This window comes from Eretmochelys imbricata, chromosome 17, assembly GCF_965152235.1.
Source record: "Eretmochelys imbricata isolate rEreImb1 chromosome 17, rEreImb1.hap1, whole genome shotgun sequence".
Classification (NCBI taxonomy): Eukaryota; Metazoa; Chordata; order Testudines; family Cheloniidae; genus Eretmochelys; species Eretmochelys imbricata.
Genome location: NC_135588.1, coordinates 22,620,285 through 22,639,226, shown reverse-complemented (window position 1 = coordinate 22,639,226; position 18,942 = coordinate 22,620,285). Strand labels below are relative to the sequence as shown.

At 44.7% G+C, this 18,942-nt stretch overlaps 1 protein-coding gene across 8 annotated transcripts in view; it reads right to left on the bottom strand.

Moving 5' to 3' along the window:
* The window catches only part of CWF19L1 (CWF19 like cell cycle control factor 1), a 68,761-nt gene that overhangs the window by 31,157 nt on the left and 18,662 nt on the right, over window positions 1-18,942 (bottom strand). For 6 of the 8 annotated variants that reach the window (XR_013348231.1, XM_077836349.1, XM_077836348.1 and 3 more), the window contains 3 exons: window positions 17,029-17,147; window positions 2,941-3,025; window positions 162-302 (listed from right to left, as the gene is read on the bottom strand). Coding sequence is in view for 7 of the 8 variants with exons in the window: in XM_077836349.1 (XP_077692475.1) it covers window positions 162-302; window positions 2,941-3,025; window positions 17,029-17,147 (345 nt within the window). In the remaining variant the exon portion in view is untranslated. Of the gene's footprint in view, window positions 1-161; window positions 303-2,940; window positions 3,026-17,028; window positions 17,148-18,445; window positions 18,554-18,942 lie in introns of all 8 variants that reach the window. The other 2 variants (XM_077836353.1, XM_077836352.1) reach the window with 2 other exon arrangements.

Here is an 18,942-nt window from a genome sequence, read left to right as displayed (position 1 = left end):
AAGGCTGTTCCTGAGATTGTCCATCAACTCAAACCGTCCCTCAGAAATTCAAAGCACTGTGGATGGAAACACTCAAGGTTACAAACCCAAGGACTGTTTTATGCTGCAGAAGAAAGCAGCAGCTCTCACACACACACACACAAAGGCTGAACATATTGTACCTCTGCACCTGAGAGCATCTTTGGCTTATGTGCCTCTTTCCCAGATTTCTGATATGGGTTTTCAGTGACATCCTGTGGCTGTTTCACTAGCTCTGCAGGGTCCATTGAGCGCATCGGGAGAATACTAAATGCATAGAGATACTGGAAAAAACAAAAAGGACTCAATGACTCAGATTCAGCAACCCAAGAGGCACTGAGACGCTAACTCTGAAAATGAACAACTAGCTTCACAAGAATTCAATTCATTCTACATTTCCGTTTTTTAGGACCTTTTTGAAAAGCAGCAACATATCTGGAAGTAGTGCCCATTAAATGGATTAGAGAAAATAACAGGGAAAAGTGATAAATCTCTTTCTTCTATTATTCTGATGACACTTGTTCACAATTACACCCCTCACCCCCCTAAAATTTTCCCTCCCTAAGGTTCCTTGGACCCCAGGTCCCAACACCTCCAAAAGACCAACTACCCTTTCAGCAGCAATTTGTTCCCAGTAGCAAGTTTTAATTCACTCTTTTATGAAAACAATATTTGGAATATCAACCAGCTCCCCACTTAGCTTTGGCCACAGGAAAGATGAGGCTAATCTGGGAGGAAGACCAATATACAGCAGGTTGGTACTTTGGGCAGAAGGCAGTCTCAAACCACCACCTCTGCTGAAGGCCCTCACTCTTCCCACCCACTGCCTCTCTGCACTTCAGCCTCCACAATGAGCTTCATTAACAAAACTACAGAGGGTAGTTTGGAGAATTGGAGAATTATTTTTTAACTGGTGCCATTGTGGCACTCTGTACCTTAAAGCAGCATCCTGGAACCCTAGATTTACCCCATCATATAATGATGATCTATTTCATACAAAGCATGCCACGTAGGATATCATATGAAAGATCATGATCTGCTGAAACCCATTTTTCTATCAAAATATGTACATCATTAGTGTGTATGAAGTTGTGAGATGTTGCTGTATGGCTGAAATATGTTGTAAATTCTCCAATGACAACGACAAAGGAGGTGACCAACACCCGGGCAGGTGTTGAACAATCATCACCGGTCATTGACCAGTAGGGGAATAGTACACAAGGGATTTACAATTCAATGACAGTTGTGCAAGCGCCACACAATACAATAGGGACTGCTCAACTCTGACTCAGTTGCACTGAGCACTTCTGAAAAATCTGTCCAGACGCTTTTACTGCAGATGGTTTCATCAAATTTCTATTCTCTAGCTTTCCTCCTTCTGCCCCTCACAAACAACCAGAAAGCCCACAATATTTTCAGTGAATTGTAAGGGTTTCCATGACATTTCAGTTCATAAAGAAGCTGGACTTCAGGAGGGCAAAAGTGGAAAGTAGATGTGAGGAAGGCAGGGATGAGAGGCAATACGGCAGAGGAAGTAGGTTACAATTAACCGTCTTTCCCACTAAAATATTTAAGAATTTTTTTTAAAATTACTTTAACCTTGTGGGAGTGTGTGACAAACTGTACCCCTGTATTCACCCCAGCCCACTATTGTAATAATCTTTGTACAAAGTATGCTTTGTGAGATATCATTTCAAAACTCTATTTGCTGGTCATTATTGTCCTTGTAAAATATGTGTAGCAACATTGTTAAAGTTACAAGATTCCAGTATATGCTGTTACTAAAACTTGTTCCAAGTAGTCTGGGGAGTGGCCAAGCCAGTTTTTTAGAGACAAAGGGCAAGCTGCCACCTTAGCCAGGTGTAAACAAGGTCAATGGGTCATTTACCTGCCAAGTGGCTATTCTTTAGCAGTAAAGGGGGCAGGGGAGAAAAATCTACATTTTAGTAAAGAAATAGAAGGGAGTTCCCATCCACACCGTCTGCCTATCACCATGCTCCCAGCTGGAAATGCTTCTGAAAGGGAAGACAAGACTATAAAAAGAAGGGGCAGAAACACTCCCCTTCCCCCACAATCAATTCACTGCATGAAAAGGAACAAAGGAATCAGTCATTAAACAGAAAAATGGGTCCTGGCTAAGAAGTTTGGCCAGTAAGACTGTTGAGAGCATGTGGTGAGAAAAACTTTACTCTTGAGTTTACCATCGTTTGTTAAGTTTTATCTTTTTTTTTTCCCACTTACAAATTTATTAACTACAAAGAAATAGGTTTTCTTACGTCATTCAGTGTGTTTGAACTGAAGTGTTTGGGAAACTCCATTTGGGGTAGCAAGTTATGTGCATATCATTTCAATTCATCAAATGACATACTTTATATAAGCTGGTATTGCCCCGGAGAGGGCCAGGCAGTACAAGATATACATTTCTGGGGGGAAATCTAAGACTGGGAATAAGCTGGGTATAAACATGGCTGGTAAGAGCCTAGATGTGGCTGGCTGCAGCTCACACACAGACCAAACTGGGAGTGACCTACATGCTAAAGGCTGTTGTTGGTAAGCAGTTCAGGACTGCAGGCTACAGCAACAAAGCAATGTAAAGGGCACCCAGGTTAGAGGACAGGATGACAAAGGTACTCATTAATATGGATTGTACCCTGGATATGACACAGAGGGAAGCAGACATGATTTTAAAAAAAATTCTCTATTTTTACCTTCACCTATCAAACATTACGGGATATTACTTGAGTGATGAGATTCCAACTTTGCTCTGTTGTAAGTCTGTATGTAGCTGTGATATCAGAAAGGCCCCATAAGCCAATCAGTGACCCCAACCACACTCTAAAAGTAAATTAGGTGTCCTAAGACATGCTTGTTTCCACAATATCTATATTTGATAGAAGAAAATAACCAAGCATTTGTCATTACCTTTTTCTTGCTTGTATTGCCAACATTGGCAAGAGCTATAAATCTGCTCACATGCTGTGCATTCTCCTGTAGGACCACATGGTTTCTTTGGAAAAACAAAGATTTTAAATATATTTTTGACAAAGTTATTACAGCAGAAGCTACTGTTTGCTGACCACTACCACTAAGAACCAATACTCCTGAGGGAACACTGTGCATACACAGAATTTATGTCCCCCACAGATTTATTTGCTTCCCCACAGAAAAATGACTTTCTGATGGGGAAGCAAAGAGAAGCCACAAGAGCGGTCATGCAACCCTCCCCAGCACTACGTTTCAGGTGCCCAGGGCAGCCAGCAGAGAGGTAAATCACTGTGGGGCAGGAGGCAGGACTAGGGAAGACCCAGCCAGTGGCTCCTACCCTGCGCCAGGCTCATCTGCTAGTCCTGGGTGGCTAGGGGGAACAGGACTTCCTCTTTCCCAGCATGGCATCTGGGGCTGGGTCAGACCCACCCCCAGATTTCTCCCCCAGCTGCAGGAAGCACAGAAACCCGCCCCCCCCTTTCCACACCCATTGTTTCTTAACTGCAGGGGGAGGGATCTGCTCCCCCATCCACCCAACCCACCCCCATGCATCCAGACCCCCTCATACTCAGACCCTCCTGCCGAGCCTCCCCCACTTCCCCAGAAACCCTCTGATGAGCTCCACTCCCCTTGCATCTGGACCACCCAGACGAACCACCTGCACCTGGATCCCCACCCCACTCCCCCAGCATCTGGACCCCACACTTATCCCCCACACCCAGACCCCCCTGCACAGAGCCCCAACTACTTTCACCTGGACCCCCCTGCAGAGTCCCATTACCGTTGCACTCAGAAGCCCCCCGACAAGCCCCTGTGCATCCAGATCCTCCCTGCACCCCACCCAGATTACCCCACACAGAACCCTCTCAACCCACACATGGATTCCCACACATTAAGCCTCTCCACACTTGGATTCTGCCTTGCTGAGGCTGCCTGCCCACACAGAGGGGCAGGGCCCTGAGGTGTTTCTGGAGCAGGCCGGGTCCTTGTGCCGTGTCAGGGTTGGGTGCAGCCTCACAGCTAAGTCTGTGTCCTGGGGAGGAGCTGCACAGTGATCTCGCATCTCTGTGCAGCCAGTGGCCTGTGCTCCACAATGCCATGCTGGAGCCTCTGCATTTATTTGACAAATAAAATTTGCAGAATTTTAAAATACTGTGCGCAGAATTTTTAATCTTTTGGCACAGAATGCCCTCAGGAGTAAACCAGCCAGGGAATCAAATATACCGCTTGTTGCAACTGTTGCTGGATTTTCTTCAAAGTAAGTTGCCTGAGTAATGGCATAAAGATGTGGGTATGTGGAGCTCAATTCTACATAGTGTTGAATCAGAGTGAAAATGCTCAGCAAAGTACTTATGCCTTTGCTTAAAGTTAAGCATACTTCCACTGGAATGAATAAAATTACTCACATGGTTAAAGTTAAGCACATTCTTAAATGCTGTGCTGGATTAGGGCCAAAATGCTTAGCATGCTACAGAATTAAACCTGAGTCCACAGATGAGAAGTTCTGATGGCAGAAGCTAATCAGACCTGAACATTTTAATAAAAACCACTTTTGACTGCAGAAATAAAGGATATTTAAGTATTTTAAAACCTACAACTTGAGGATGCTTCCTGCTGGTTTGGCAATAACTCAATCCTGGGCAAACACACTGGCCTTAGACTTTGCTTCATTTTTATTTACAGGTCAAATTATTACACTGGAGACAGAAAACAGCCTCAAATATTGTTTCATTATTAATTATAATTATTAAAACAATTCTGACTCAGGGTTTCTGTAATGGTTCGTAGATATTAAGGCTAGGAAGGCCCATTGTGATCATCTAGTCTGACGTCCTGTGTCCAGGCCACAGAAAAATACCCAATTTTGATTTAAAAATTTTCAGTGACAGAGAATCCACCACGACCCTGGGTAAATTGTTCCAGTGATTGGTTACTCTCACCATGAAAAGTGTATGACTTATTCCAGTCTGAATTTGTTTAGATTCAGCTTCCAACCATTGCACTGTGTTATACCATTGTCTGCTAGATTGAAAAGCTCATTATTAAATATTTGTTCCCTCTTGTAGGTACTTATAGACTATAATCAAGTCACCCCTTAAACTTCTCTTCATTAAGCTAAATGAACTGAGCTCCTTGAGTCGATCACTACCTGGAATGTTTTCTAATCTTTAATCAGTCTTCTAGTTATTCTCTGAACCCTCACCAATTTATCAGCATCCCTCTTGAATTTTGGGCACCAAAACTGGACCTCTCTGCTCCTACTCAAGATTCCCTAGTTCATGTATCCCAGGATTGAATTCGTTCTTTTGGACACTGTCAAGGTTCCTCCCCCACTCTGAACTCTAGGGTACAGATGTGGGGACCTGCATGAAAAACCTCCTAAGCTTATCTTTACCAGCTTAAGTCAAAACTTCCCCACGGTACAAAGTATTCCACCCGTGGTCCTTGGAATGGCCGCTACCACCACCAAACTAATACTGGTTACTGGGGAAGAGCTGTTTGGACGCGTCTTTCCCCCCAAAATACTTCCCAAAACCCTGCACCCCACTTCCTGGACAAGGTTTGGTAAAAAGCCTCACCAATTTGCCTAGGTGACTACAGACCCAGACCCTTGGATCTTAAGAACAATGAACAATCCTCCCAACACTTGCACCCCCCCTTTCCTGGGAAATGTTGGATAAAAAGCCTCACCAATTTGCATAGGTGACCACAGACCCAAACCCTTGGATCTGAGAACAATGAAAAAGCATTCAGTCTTTTACAAGAAGACTTTTAATAGAAAATAGAAGTAAATAGAAATGAAGAAATCCCCCCTGTAAAATCAGGATGGTAGATATCTTACAGGGTAATTAGATTAGAAAACATAGAGAACCCCTCTAGGCAAAACCTTAAGTTACAAAAAAGATACACAGACAGAAATAGTTATTCTATTCAGCACAATTCTTTTCTCAGCCATTTAAAGAAATCATAACCTAACACATACCTAGCTAGATTACTTACTAAAAGTTCTAAGACTCCATTCCTGTTCTGTCCCTGGCAAAAGCAGCACACAGACAGACTCAGACCCTTTGTTTCTCTCCCTCCTCCCAGCTTTTGAAAGTATCTTGTCTCCTCATTGGTCATTTTGGTCAGGTGCCAGCGAGGTTACCTTTAGCTTCTTAACCCTTTACAGGTGAGAGGAGCTTTCCCCTGGCCAGGAGGAATTTCAAAGGGGTTTACCCTTCCCCTTATATTTATGACACGCCCCCCAAATCTCAGCTAGGGTGAAACACTGGCTGGGATTTCTTCCTGGAGCTCTAGGAAAAACAGAGTTAATAAGACACATGCATCTCTAAATATACTACCAAGTACATAAAGACTAACAATATTTTCCACATCTTAAGGACGATTTTAACCAGTTGATTCTGGGAAACTTTCACGGGAGAGTGCATCAGCCACTTTGTTAGAAGCTCCTGAGATGTGTTGGATGTCGAAATCAAAATCTTGGAGAGCTAAACTCCACCGAAGAAGTTTTTTGTTAGTTTCTTTGACGGTGTGAAGCCACTTCAGTGCAGCATGGTCGGTTTGCAGGTGGAAACGCCGTCCCCAAACATATGGGCGTAGCTTTTCCAGAGCGTAGACAATGGCATAACATTCTTTTTCAGTGACTGACCAGTTGCTTTCCCTCTCAGACAGTTTTTTGCTGAGAAACACTACAGGGTGGAATTCTTGATCAGGTCCTTTCTGCATTAAAACTGCTCCCACACCACGCTCGGATGCATCTGTGGTTACTAGGAACGGTTTGTCAAAGTCTGGGGCCCTTAGTACAGGGTCAGACATGAGTGTCGCTTTAAGCTTGTTAAAGGCCTTCTGACACTTTCCGGTCCACTGAACAGCATTTGGCTGTTTCTTTTTGGTTAGGTCTGTCAGTGGGGCAGCGATTTGGCTGTAGTGCGGTACAAATCGTCTGTAATAACCAGCCAAGCCTAAGAAGGATTGAACCTGTTTCTTTGACTTTGGGACAGGCCACTTTTGGATAGCATCCACTTTGGCCTGTAGGGGGCTGATAGTTCCTTGACCCACCTGGTGTCCAAGGTAAGTCACTCTGTTTAGGCCTATTTGACACTTCTTAGCCTTAACAGTTAGTCCTGCCTCCCTTATGCGCTCAAGGACTTTTTGTAGATGTTCCAGGTGGTCTGCCCAGGAATCCGAAAATATGGCCACATCATCAAGGTAGGCGACTGCATATTCTCCTAATCCCGCTAGGAGACCATCTACAAGTCTTTGGAAAGTGGCGGGTGCATTTCGCAGCCCGAAAGGGAGTACATTAAATTCATACAGCCCGAGATGTGTGATGAAGGCTGACCTTTCCTTGGCAGATTCATCTAGCGGTACCTGCCAGTACCCCTTTGTTAAGTCCAAGGTAGAGATGAACTGGGCCCGTCCCAGTTTCTCTAACAGTTCATCTGTGCGTGGCATTGGATAGTTGTCTGGGCGAGTTACAGCATTTAGCTTACGGTAGTCCACGCAAAAACGTATTTCCCCATCTGGTTTGGGAACTAGAATCACTGGAGATGCCCATGCACTTTCAGAGGGGCGGATTACACCCATCTGTAACATATCCTGGATCTCCCGTTCTATAGCAGTTTTAGCTTGAGGAGACACCCGGTAAGGTTGGACCCTAATTGGGTGAGCATTACCTGTGTCAATGGAGTGGTATGCCCGTTCAGTCAGTCCTGGGGTGGCTGAGAACGTTGGCGCGTAGCTAGTGCACAGCTCCTGGATCTGCTGTCGCTGCATACGCCCAAGGGTCATGGAGAGGTTCACCTCTTCCACACCACCAGCACATTTCCCTTCGTAGTAGACACCTTCAGGCCACTCAGCATCATCTTCTCCCTGGGCTGTAAACTGACAAACCTTTAATTCTCTGGAATAAAAGGGCTTTAGAGAATTAATATGGTACACCTTAGGCTTTCGGTTGGAGGTGGGGAATGCTATGAGATAATTAACAGCTCCCAGGCGCTCCTGGACCGTGAATGGCCCTTCCCACGATGCTTCCATTTTATGGGCCTGGAGCGCCCTTAAGACCATGACCTGGTCTCCTACTTTGAAGGAACGCTCTCTGGCATGTTTATCATACCAGGCTTTTTGCTCTTTTTGAGCATCCTGTAAGTTTTCTTTAGCAAGGGCTAAAGAGGTTCGGAGGGTGTTTTGTAGGTTGGTTACAAAGTCCAGAATGTTAGTTCCTGGAGAAGGTGTAAATCCCTCCCATTGCTGCTTCACCAACTGCAATGGCCCCTTAACCTCACGGCCATATACAAGTTCAAATGGGGAAAACCCTAAACTGGGATGTGGTACAGCTCTGTAGGCAAAGAGCAACTGCTGCAACACTAGGTCCCAATCATTGGAGTGCTCATTTACGAATTTACGTATCATGGCCCCCAAAGTTCCATTAAACTTCTCCACCATGCCATTTGTTTGATGGTGGTAAGGAGTGGCAACCAAGTGATTTACCCCATGAGCTTCCCAAAGGTTTTTCATAGTTCCTGCCAGGAAATTAGTCCCTGCATCTGTGAGGATGTCGGAGGGCCAACCTACCCTGGCAAAAATGTCTGCTAGTGCCTGGCATACACTTTTAGCCCTGGTGTTGCTTAGAGCTACTGCTTCCGGCCATCGGGTGGCAAAATCCATGAAAGTCAGTATGTACTGCTTTCCTCTGGCTGTCTTTTTCGGAAAAGGACCCAGAATATCCACAGCTACTCGCTGAAATGGAACTTCAATGATGGGGAGTGGTTGTAGAGGGGCTTTGACCTGGTCTTGGGGTTTTCCCACTCTTTGGCACACCTCACAAGACTGGACATAGGTAGAAACATCCTTGCCCATTCCCTCCCAGTGGAATGACCCCCCCAAACGGTCTTTGGTCCTGTTCACCCCAGCATGGCCACTAGGGTGATCGTGGGCTAAGCTCAAGAGCTTGGCCCGGTATTTAGTTGGAACTACCAACTGTCTCTGAGGATGCCAGTCTTCCTGGTGTCCACCAGAAAGAGTTTCCTTGTATAAAAGTCCTCTTTCTACAACAAACCTGGATCGATTAGAAGAGCTGAGAGGCGGTGGGTTGCTCCGTGCCGCTGTCCAAGCTCTCTGGAGGCTTTCATCTGCTTCCTGTTCGGTCTGGAACTGTTCCCTTGATGCTGGAGACATCAGTCCCTCATTGGATTGTGGACCTAGGCTTGGTCCCTCTGGAAGCAATATAGGGGATGGAGCTGTTTCTGTTGACTGTGAACCGCTCTCCGCTGGTGCACTATGTTGGGATTCAGGCTCCGGCTGAGCCTCTTGTGTAGGGTTATCGGCTGCTGCCAGTTCAGGTTCAGTGGGGCCCTCTGGTGTTGAGGTTGCAAGTACTGGATTCAGTGCTGACACAGGGTCTGGTGTTGGTTGTTCGGCTGGTTCCGGTTCTGGGACTGGTTCCGTCTGGGTCTCTGGGACTGGATCCACTACTGCTGTTGCAGACATTGGCCTAAGGTCCAGGTCCATCACCTCTGACTGGGTCCTGATAGCAGTTTCCGGAACAGAGCTAGGCCTCACGGCTTGTTTAGCCTGGCTGCGGGTGACCGTTCCCACCCTCTTGGCCTGCTTCACATGATTGGCCAAGTCTTCCCCCAACAGCATGGGGATGGGATAATCATCATAGACTGCAAAAGTCCACATTCCTGACCAGCCCTTGTACTGGACAGGCAACTTGGCTGTAGGCAAATTGAAAGAGTTGGACTTGAAGGGTTGAATCGTCACTTGGATCTCTGGGTTGATTAAATTGGGGTCCACTAAGGAAGCATGGATAGCTGACACTTGTGCTCCGGTGTCCCTCCACGCGGTGACCTTCTTCCCGCCCACACTCACAGTTTCCCTCCGCTCTAAGGGTATCTGGGAAGTATCTGGGCCTGTGGACCTCTGGTGTGATTCCGGTGCAATGAACTGTAATCTGTTGGGGTTCTTGGGGCAGTTGGCCTTTACATGCCCCAGCTCGTTACATTTAAAACATCGTCCAGCTGACGGGTCACTGGGGCGAGGAGGGTTGCTGGAGAACGGGGTGGCAGGACGATAAGGGGTCTGGAGGGTTCTTTGGGAGGTAGGTGGGGCCTTGGGCGGCCCCCGGTAATAGGGTGTGGTCTGGGGTGGTCCCTTCTGGTCTCCGCTCCAACTGCGACCAGTTTTCTTCTTCTCTGCCACCTCCACCCATCTGGCTCCAATCTCTCCTGCCTCGATTACAGTTTTGGGTTTCCCATCTAGGATGTATCTTTCTATTTCCTCAGGAACACCCTCTAAGAACTGTTCCATTTGCATTAGGAAGGGCAAATTTACTGGAGATTCAACACTTGCTCCTGATATCCAGGCATCCCAATGTTTCACAATGTGGTAGGCATGTCGGGTAAATGACATGTCTGGTTTCCACCTTAGGGCTCTGAACCTCCGACGAGACTGCTCGGGTGTTATCCCCATTCTGACTCTCGCCTTGGATTTAAACAGTTCATACTTGTTCATGTGTTCTTTAGGCATTTCAGCTGCCACCTCAGCTAAGGGTCCACTGAGCTGCGGCCTCAGCTCTACCATGTACTGGTCAGTAGAGATGTTGTACCCAAGGCAGGCCCTTTCGAAGTTTTCTAGGAAGGCCTCAGTATCATCGCCTGCCTTGTAGGTGGGGAACTTTCTGGGATGGGAAGTGGTACTTGGAGAAGGATTACTAGGGTTTGTTGGGATATTCTGCTGAGCCTTTATCTTCTCCATCTCCTCCACATACTTCCTCTCTTTTTCCTTCTCCTCCAGTTCTTTGTCCCTCGCTTCCATAGCTCTCCTGTGAGCAGCCGCTTGGTGTTGTTCTGCCTCCCTTTCTTGTTCCTTCTTCAGCCGCATGAGTTCTATCTGTCTTTCATGTTCCCTTTGTCTTTCCTCAGCCTGAAATTTGGCTAATTCCAGCTGTAGTCGAGCTGAGGATTTGGTCATTCTAACCTCTCTGTTTTTAACTAACTTTACACCCGAGGTTTAGAAATAAACAAACAAAACTTGGCTGTAAAATTTTGCTGTGCTGGAATAGAATACCTATTCTCTGATAGTGATTGTCAGCCTACAGAAAAAGACAATTCCCTTGTCTCTGTTCTGGGCCCAACTTAAAGCAAAAAACCTCCAAACTACTTGGAAACCTGCTTACCCAGCCCAAGAAAAAGCAAATGGGTAGAACACACACCCCCTATTTACTTTTAGGAAGAAAAGAAAAAAAAAAAAACCTCTGGGTTGGAAGACTGTGAATTTCCCTGCAGGAGTTAAGTACCCTGCCTCCAGGCAAAGAAAACCTGCAATTCACAAGATAATCCCCTTTTGTCTCTGCTTGGCCACAAAGCAGGGAAAACCCAAGATGCTTTCAGTTTCAAAGCTGCTTCAAAGCCACAGGAAAAAAAAATTCCTTTTTAAAATCTGTATTTCTAGTTCAAAAAATCTCAACTGGATCTCAAAATGATTTCAGGTTAATCCCACCACTATGCCACCATGTCAAGGTTCCTCCCCCACTCTGAACTCTAGGGTACAGATGTGGGGACCTGCATGAAAAACCTCCTAAGCTTATCTTTACCAGCTTAAGTCAAAACTTCCCCACGGTACAAAGTATTCCACCCGTGGTCCTTGGAATGGCCGCTACCACCACCAAACTAATACTGGTTACTGGGGAAGAGCTGTTTGGACGCGTCTTTCCCCCCAAAATACTTCCCAAAACCCTGCACCCCACTTCCTGGACAAGGTTTGGTAAAAAGCCTCACCAATTTGCCTAGGTGACTACAGACCCAGACCCTTGGATCTTAAGAACAATGAACAATCCTCCCAACACTTGCACCCCCCCTTTCCTGGGAAATGTTGGATAAAAAGCCTCACCAATTTGCATAGGTGACCACAGACCCAAACCCTTGGATCTGAGAACAATGAAAAAGCATTCAGTCTTTTACAAGAAGACTTTTAATAGAAAATAGAAGTAAATAGAAATGAAGAAATCCCCCCTGTAAAATCAGGATGGTAGATATCTTACAGGGTAATTAGATTAGAAAACATAGAGAACCCCTCTAGGCAAAACCTTAAGTTACAAAAAAGATACACAGACAGAAATAGTTATTCTATTCAGCACAATTCTTTTCTCAGCCATTTAAAGAAATCATAACCTAACACATACCTAGCTAGATTACTTACTAAAAGTTCTAAGACTCCATTCCTGTTCTGTCCCTGGCAAAAGCAGCACACAGACAGACTCAGACCCTTTGTTTCTCTCCCTCCTCCCAGCTTTTGAAAGTATCTTGTCTCCTCATTGGTCATTTTGGTCAGGTGCCAGCGAGGTTACCTTTAGCTTCTTAACCCTTTACAGGTGAGAGGAGCTTTCCCCTGGCCAGGAGGAATTTCAAAGGGGTTTACCCTTCCCCTTATATTTATGACAGACACCATCACATCAGGAGCTCATCTTGAGCTGATTGTCTCCCACAACCGCCAAATCATTTTCAGAGTCTTCTTCATTACGTGCCACTCCACCAATTTTTGTGCCATCCGCAAACTTGATCAGTAATGATTTTATGTTTTCTTCCAGGTCACTGACAAAAGTGTTAAATAGCATAGGGCGAAAACCCAATCTCTAGGGACTCTGTTGCACACAAACGTGCTCGATGACCATTCCCCATTTACTATTACATTCTGAGACCTTACCAGTTAAACAGTTTTTAATCCATTTAACGTGTGCCATATTAATTTTATATCATTCTAATTTTTTTAAATCAAAATGTAGTGCAGTACAAAGTCAAACACCCTAGAGAAGTGTAAAGTGTATGATGTCAACATTATCATCTTTAGCAACCAAATTTCTAAGGAGCATAAGAATGTTTAGCATATCTGGCATGTAAATACATTGCAATGCTGGCTACAAAAGTGCCATGCAAATGCCAGTTCTCACTTTTTGGTGACACTGTTAATAAGAAGTGGGCAGTATTATCTCCTGTAAATTTAAACAAACTTGTTTGTCTTAGTGATTTGCTGAACAAGAAGTAGGACTGAATGGGCTTGTAGGCTCTGAAGTTTTACATTGTTTTCTTTTTGAGTGCAGTTATGTAACAAAAAATATATATATATATATATATACACACACACACACCATTTGTAAGTTGGACTTTCACAACAAAGCGATTGCACTACAGTACTTGTATGAGGTGAATTGAAAAATACTATTTCTTTTGTTTATCATTTTTACAGTGCAAATATGTGTAATCAAAAATATACCTTTGATTTCAATTACACCACAGAATACAATACATGTGAAAATGTAAAAAACATCCAAAATATTTAATAAATTTCAATTGGTATTCTATTGTTTAACAGTGTGATTAAAACTGAGATTCATCACGATTAATTTTAAAAAATTAATCGTGTGAGTTAACAGAGATTAATCGACACGCTAGCTATTTGTAATATTTACAAAATCCAAGGACATTTTAGTATTGGTAGCATGAGACCTCCAGCATATGTCACTCAAACTGAAGTCCCCCATAATCACATATTTTTCTCTTCTCTTTACACATTATAGATTGGTCCATGAGGAAGCAATCATCTTATTCCATGTGTGATTTGGTGGCCTGTACCAGAGACGAACTAGTACCCCGTCTTGTTCTTTATCTATTAGGACATAGATCCATAAGCAATCAAGATCTTTTCCTTCTGAGTGATCAGTGATGCAGACAATGGTTATACCATTCCCACCTCCCGACCCCCCAGAGTGCTACTCGCATTCCCCTTTTGTTCGCACGATCCTCCCAAATAGGTTACAACCACTGGTTTTAACATTCCATTTTGGGAATCATCCAACCAGGTTTCATTTATATCAGCTAGATCAAATTTATGCTCATAAATGAGCAATCCCAGTTCCTCTTGTGTGTTACTCAGGCTCCAAGAATTAGAAGAATTTCAAGAATTCAACTCAAAAATTTCTCCTCTTCATGTCATTTGGCTCCTTCCCTAATTTTGCTCTCAACATCTCAGTTTTTAAGCACTCATATCTTCCATCTTTTTACCATCCCCTTTTACTATTAGTTTAACTCCCTCCTGGCTACTTAGCCAACCCAACCCTCCAGGAGATTGGAGGTGAAGGCTATACAAAATACACAGATCCCTCTACCTGTAGAACATGGACCAACATTCCACAAAACCAAAGCTCTCCTACCCAGCAATTCACATCCAGACTCTTCTGCCTTCCTTTGCTCATGGGACATGAAGTATCTCAAAGAAGATTGTTTGGACACTTCTTCAGCATGCTTCAAGTTCACTGAGTTCATCTACCATCTCCGAGATATCTCCCAACACTGTGCTGTTACTGCCAATTTGAATCATCACCAATGGATCCTTCCCCATAGACTTAAAAAGCTTATTCAATCTTGGATTAACATCTCATGTCTTAAAAAGAAAAGGAGTACTTGTGGCACCTTAGAGACTAACAAATGTATTTGAGCATAAGCTTTCGTGAGCTACAGCTCACTTCATCGGATGCGTACTGTGGAAAGTGTAGAAGATCTTTTTATAAACACACAAAGCATGAAAAAATACTTCCTCCAACCCCACTCTCCTGCTGCTAATAGCTTATCTAAAGTGGGGAAATAATTTTACTTTGTGTAATGACCCATGCACTCCCAGTCTCTATTCAAGCCTAAGTTAATAGTATCCAGTTTGCAAATTAATTCCAATTCAGTAGTCTCTCGTTGGAGTCTGTTTTTGAAGTTTTTTTGTTGAAGAATTGCCACTTTTAGGACTATAATCGAGTGACCAGAGAGATTGAAGTGTCCTCCGACTGGTTTTTTAATGTTCTAATTCTTGATGTCTGACTTGTGTCCATTTATTCTTTTACGTAGAGACTGTCCAGTCTGACCAACGTACATGGCAGAGGGGCATTGCTGGCACATGATGGCATATATCACATTGGTAGATGTGCAGGTGAACGAGCCTCTGATAGTGTGGCTGATGTGATTAGGCCCTATGATGGTGTCCCCTGAATAGATATGTGGACACAGCTGGCAACAGGATTTGTTGCAAGGATAGGTTCCTGGGTTAGTGTTTTTGTTGTGTGGTTGCTGGTGAGTATTTGCTTCAGGTTGGGGGGCTGTCTGTAAGCAAGGACTGGCCTGTCTCCCAAGATTTGTGAGAGTGATGGGTCGTCCTTCAGGATAGGTTGTAGACCTTTGATGATGCGTTGGAGAGGTTTTAGTTGGGGGCTGAAGGTGATGGCTAGTGGCGTTCTGTTATTTTCTTTGTTGGGCCTGTCCTGTAGTAGGTGACTTCTGGGGACTCTTCTGGCTCTGTCAATCTGTTTCTTCACTTCAGCAGGTGGGTATTGTAGTTGTAAGAATGCTTGATAGAGATCTTGTAGACGTTTGTCTCTGTCTGAGGGGTTGGAGCAAATGCGGTTGTATCGTAGAGCTTGGCTGTAGACAATGGATCGTGTGGTGTGGTCTGGGTGAAAGCTGGAGGCATGTAGGTAGGAATAGGGGTCAGCAGGTTTCCAATATAGGGTGGTGTTTATGTGACCCCCCCGCCACTCTCCTGCTGGTAATAGCTCACCTTAAGTGACTGCTGTTGTTACAGCGTGTATAGTAACACCCATTGTTTCATGTTCTCTATGTATATAAATCTCCCCACTGTATTTTCCACTGCATGCATCCGATGAAGTGAGCTGTAGCTCACGAAAGCTCATGCTCAAATACATTTGTTAGTCTCTAAGGTGCCACTAGTCCTCCTTTTCTTTTTGCGAATACAGACTAACACGGCTGCTCCTCTGAAACATCTCATGTCTTGGCTCTGGAAAAGTAGCACACATTTTGGTTGTCCTCCTGTCCTTTGCAGAACACTATTTCAGTTCTTCTTAGTATTGAATCCCCAACAAGGACTGTCTGTCTTCCTTGGAAAACTGGAGAACACTCTGCCGGTAAGCTTGATTTTCTCATAGGTTGGGCCAAGCTGCCACCCATACATATGTCCCATACACAGAATCATAGAAGATTAGAGTTGGAAGAGACCTCAGGAGGTCATCTAGTCCAACCCCCTGCTCAAAGCAGGACCAACACCAACTAAATCATCCCAGCCAGGGCTTTGTCAAGCTGGGCCTTAAAAACCGCTAAGGATGGAGATTCCACCACCTCCCTAGGTAACGCATTCCAGTGTTTCACCACCTTCCTAGTGAAATAGTTTTTTCCTAATATCCAACATAGACCTCCCCCACTGCAACTTGAGATCATTACTCCTTGTTTTGTCATCTGCCACCACTTTGAACAGCCTAGCTCCAACCTCTTTGGAACCCCACTTCAGGTAGTTGAAGGCTACTCTCAAATCCCCCCTCACTCTTCTCTTCTGCAGACTAAATAAGCCCAGTTCCCTCAGCGTCTCCTAATAAGTCATGTGCCCCATCCCCCTAATCATTTTCATTGCCCTCCACTAGACTCTCTCCAATTTGTCCACATCCTTTCTGTAGTGGGGGGCCCAAAACTGGATGCAATACTCCAGATATGGCCTCACCAGTGCTGAATACATCTCTCCCTTTCCTTTGTGGAAATTCCAGCAGGTCCAATGAGGACCTGGTATCGATAGGAAACTTCCAGGTGTGTGGAATTCCTCCTGCTTCTCTTCCCTGTAGTGGCCAGTCTACCTAACTTCATCTGTCTCCAACCATGTAGAATACTGCCGTGACCTCTTGGTGAGGAAATGTGTTTTGTGAAATCCACAGTAGCAGTTATTCTACTTGCAACATAAGTTTGTGGGGATGTATTGCTGACATCTATTATCAGCAATGGGTCAACTTCCTAGTGCAGATGGCAGTTATGGCCACAAAATATGCTTGAGATGAAGTCAGGGAGTACACTGGAATAAATTAAGGTATTTACAAACTATAATGTGGGTTTAGTACATTATAATTTTAGAATTCCTTCCCATATGCACTAGAAAACCAAACTTTCTTATAAAATAAGAGTGGTTACTCAAGGTCCTACATACCTATAAGGAAGTCTTTCATAATAGGTCTTCTCCAATGCAGCAAAGTGATATCTTGGCTTCAGACTTGTGGCTAGATTAGATATTAACACAGATCCACATCTCTTAGTATCCATTTCTCCCTATGAAATGCAAATAAAGCATTATTCTAAAATCCTGTGGGTTTGCAATGCAGAGAAAAATGGTTCAGCACAGAGTTTCTTTGTTCCGTGTATTTTAGCAATGTAGTGCTTTGTACCTCTGCTGAACAGCAGCACGTTCAAGCCAGAGTTCTCCCATAGATATGGCTTGCAGTGGGGCTTCAAAAGCTCAGCTACTGAGCCAGCTCTTCCCGCTACCAGAGATCGTACTTTTTAAACACAGGGAAAGCTCTGGCACAGAGCTCAGAAGCCCTGGCAGTGAGTGGCTAGATATAATCTCCAGATACACACACTCTTCCATATCCCCCCCTAGTTAGCTGCCCCCCAGCCCCTCCTCTCTTCCCCCACTCAGCCCTGTTCTCCAGGACACCCTCCATGAACAAACAAGAGACTGGGGAATATCTATGCTCCCCCTTCTTATCCCCATCCATGAGAGCTCCCCAGCCCCCACAAATGTCCTCGCCCCATGCCCTCCCCATCACTCCCACAAGCACCAGCCCAAATAACCATCTAGGTAAGTCAGGCTGGGACTCTCTGCCAGCAAACCATTTGTGGGGCCACAGATTAAAAATGCAAACCTTTAAAAATAGTAAATCAAACTATTTCTTCAAACCTTGATTACTTTGTTAATATAAACGAGATCTCCAAATACAACAAGTACAAAGTTTCTGGTTTTAGACTTTAAGTGTTCAGAGAGAAAAATCTGTGTTTAGAACATATGGGGGAAATTATTTTCCCCATGTTCACTTAATACAAATCTGAACACTTTTGCTCAAATGTTCGTCCTCCACTTCCAATAGCCTCCATCACCACACCCATTCTTTAACCAACACCAACCATGAAATTTCCCCCACCAAAATGTGTTTGAAAACAAGAACAGGAACTGAAAATGGGAGCTTGACTGGAAGTTGGAACTCAACTCTATAGTGGATGCTTCCTGCATTGACTACAGACATGTAACGGAAAAGTCAGCAGGGCAGGAAAAACGTGTTGAGTGACAATTAATGACCTTTACTCAGGGTAAGAGGTATATAAACTTCAGTAGCATCACAGGGTGAGCTAGCCCTTTAAGAGTCTTTGTGTCCAGCCTCACCTGTGCCTAGTTTACCACCCAGATCATTGCACAGTGTCCGGAGACCATGTGATTGACAGCCAGGCCTGCTGGGACTTATAAAAAGCAGTTTGTGCTCAGCGAAAAGAAAGCTAGCAGGAGCAGCACTATGCTAGCTGGTTCTCCAGGAAGTGGGGCCTGGGAAAGGACCAACAGAGACTCCACTGACCTCCACACAGCAGAGAAGAGACCATGGGAGCAGGAGGTGCTGAGAGAGAGCAGAGTGAGACTCTCCAGAGGCAGCAGACTGACAAACAACAGGTCATGCAGGAAACGGCTGAGGGAAAGTGAAGCAGGTGGTTAGGGCCACAACCCAGAGCAGAAGAGTCCTACCTGTGGGTGGCGGGTATATACTCCTGCACTGACGACAAAAAGTCAAAAGTGCCCTAAGAAGGATAAGGGACTATTGAGCTCTTGGAGGAGGCAAAGAACTATTCAGAGCCCAGAGAGGTCTGGAAGGTCTTATTTGTTTAGTTGGACTTTTGGCTGTCCCCAGAAGAGAGACTAACTTTTAACCAGAGGGTCAAGAGCACCACAGCAATGTTGCCCATAGAAGACCACTGATAGTGGAGAAACTGAGGTAGCAGATGTGCCTCATCACTAGGGAAAGGTAAGCTGCTGTTACAAGGAGTCTGAAAGAGGCCTGTGGGTGAAATCAGATTATTC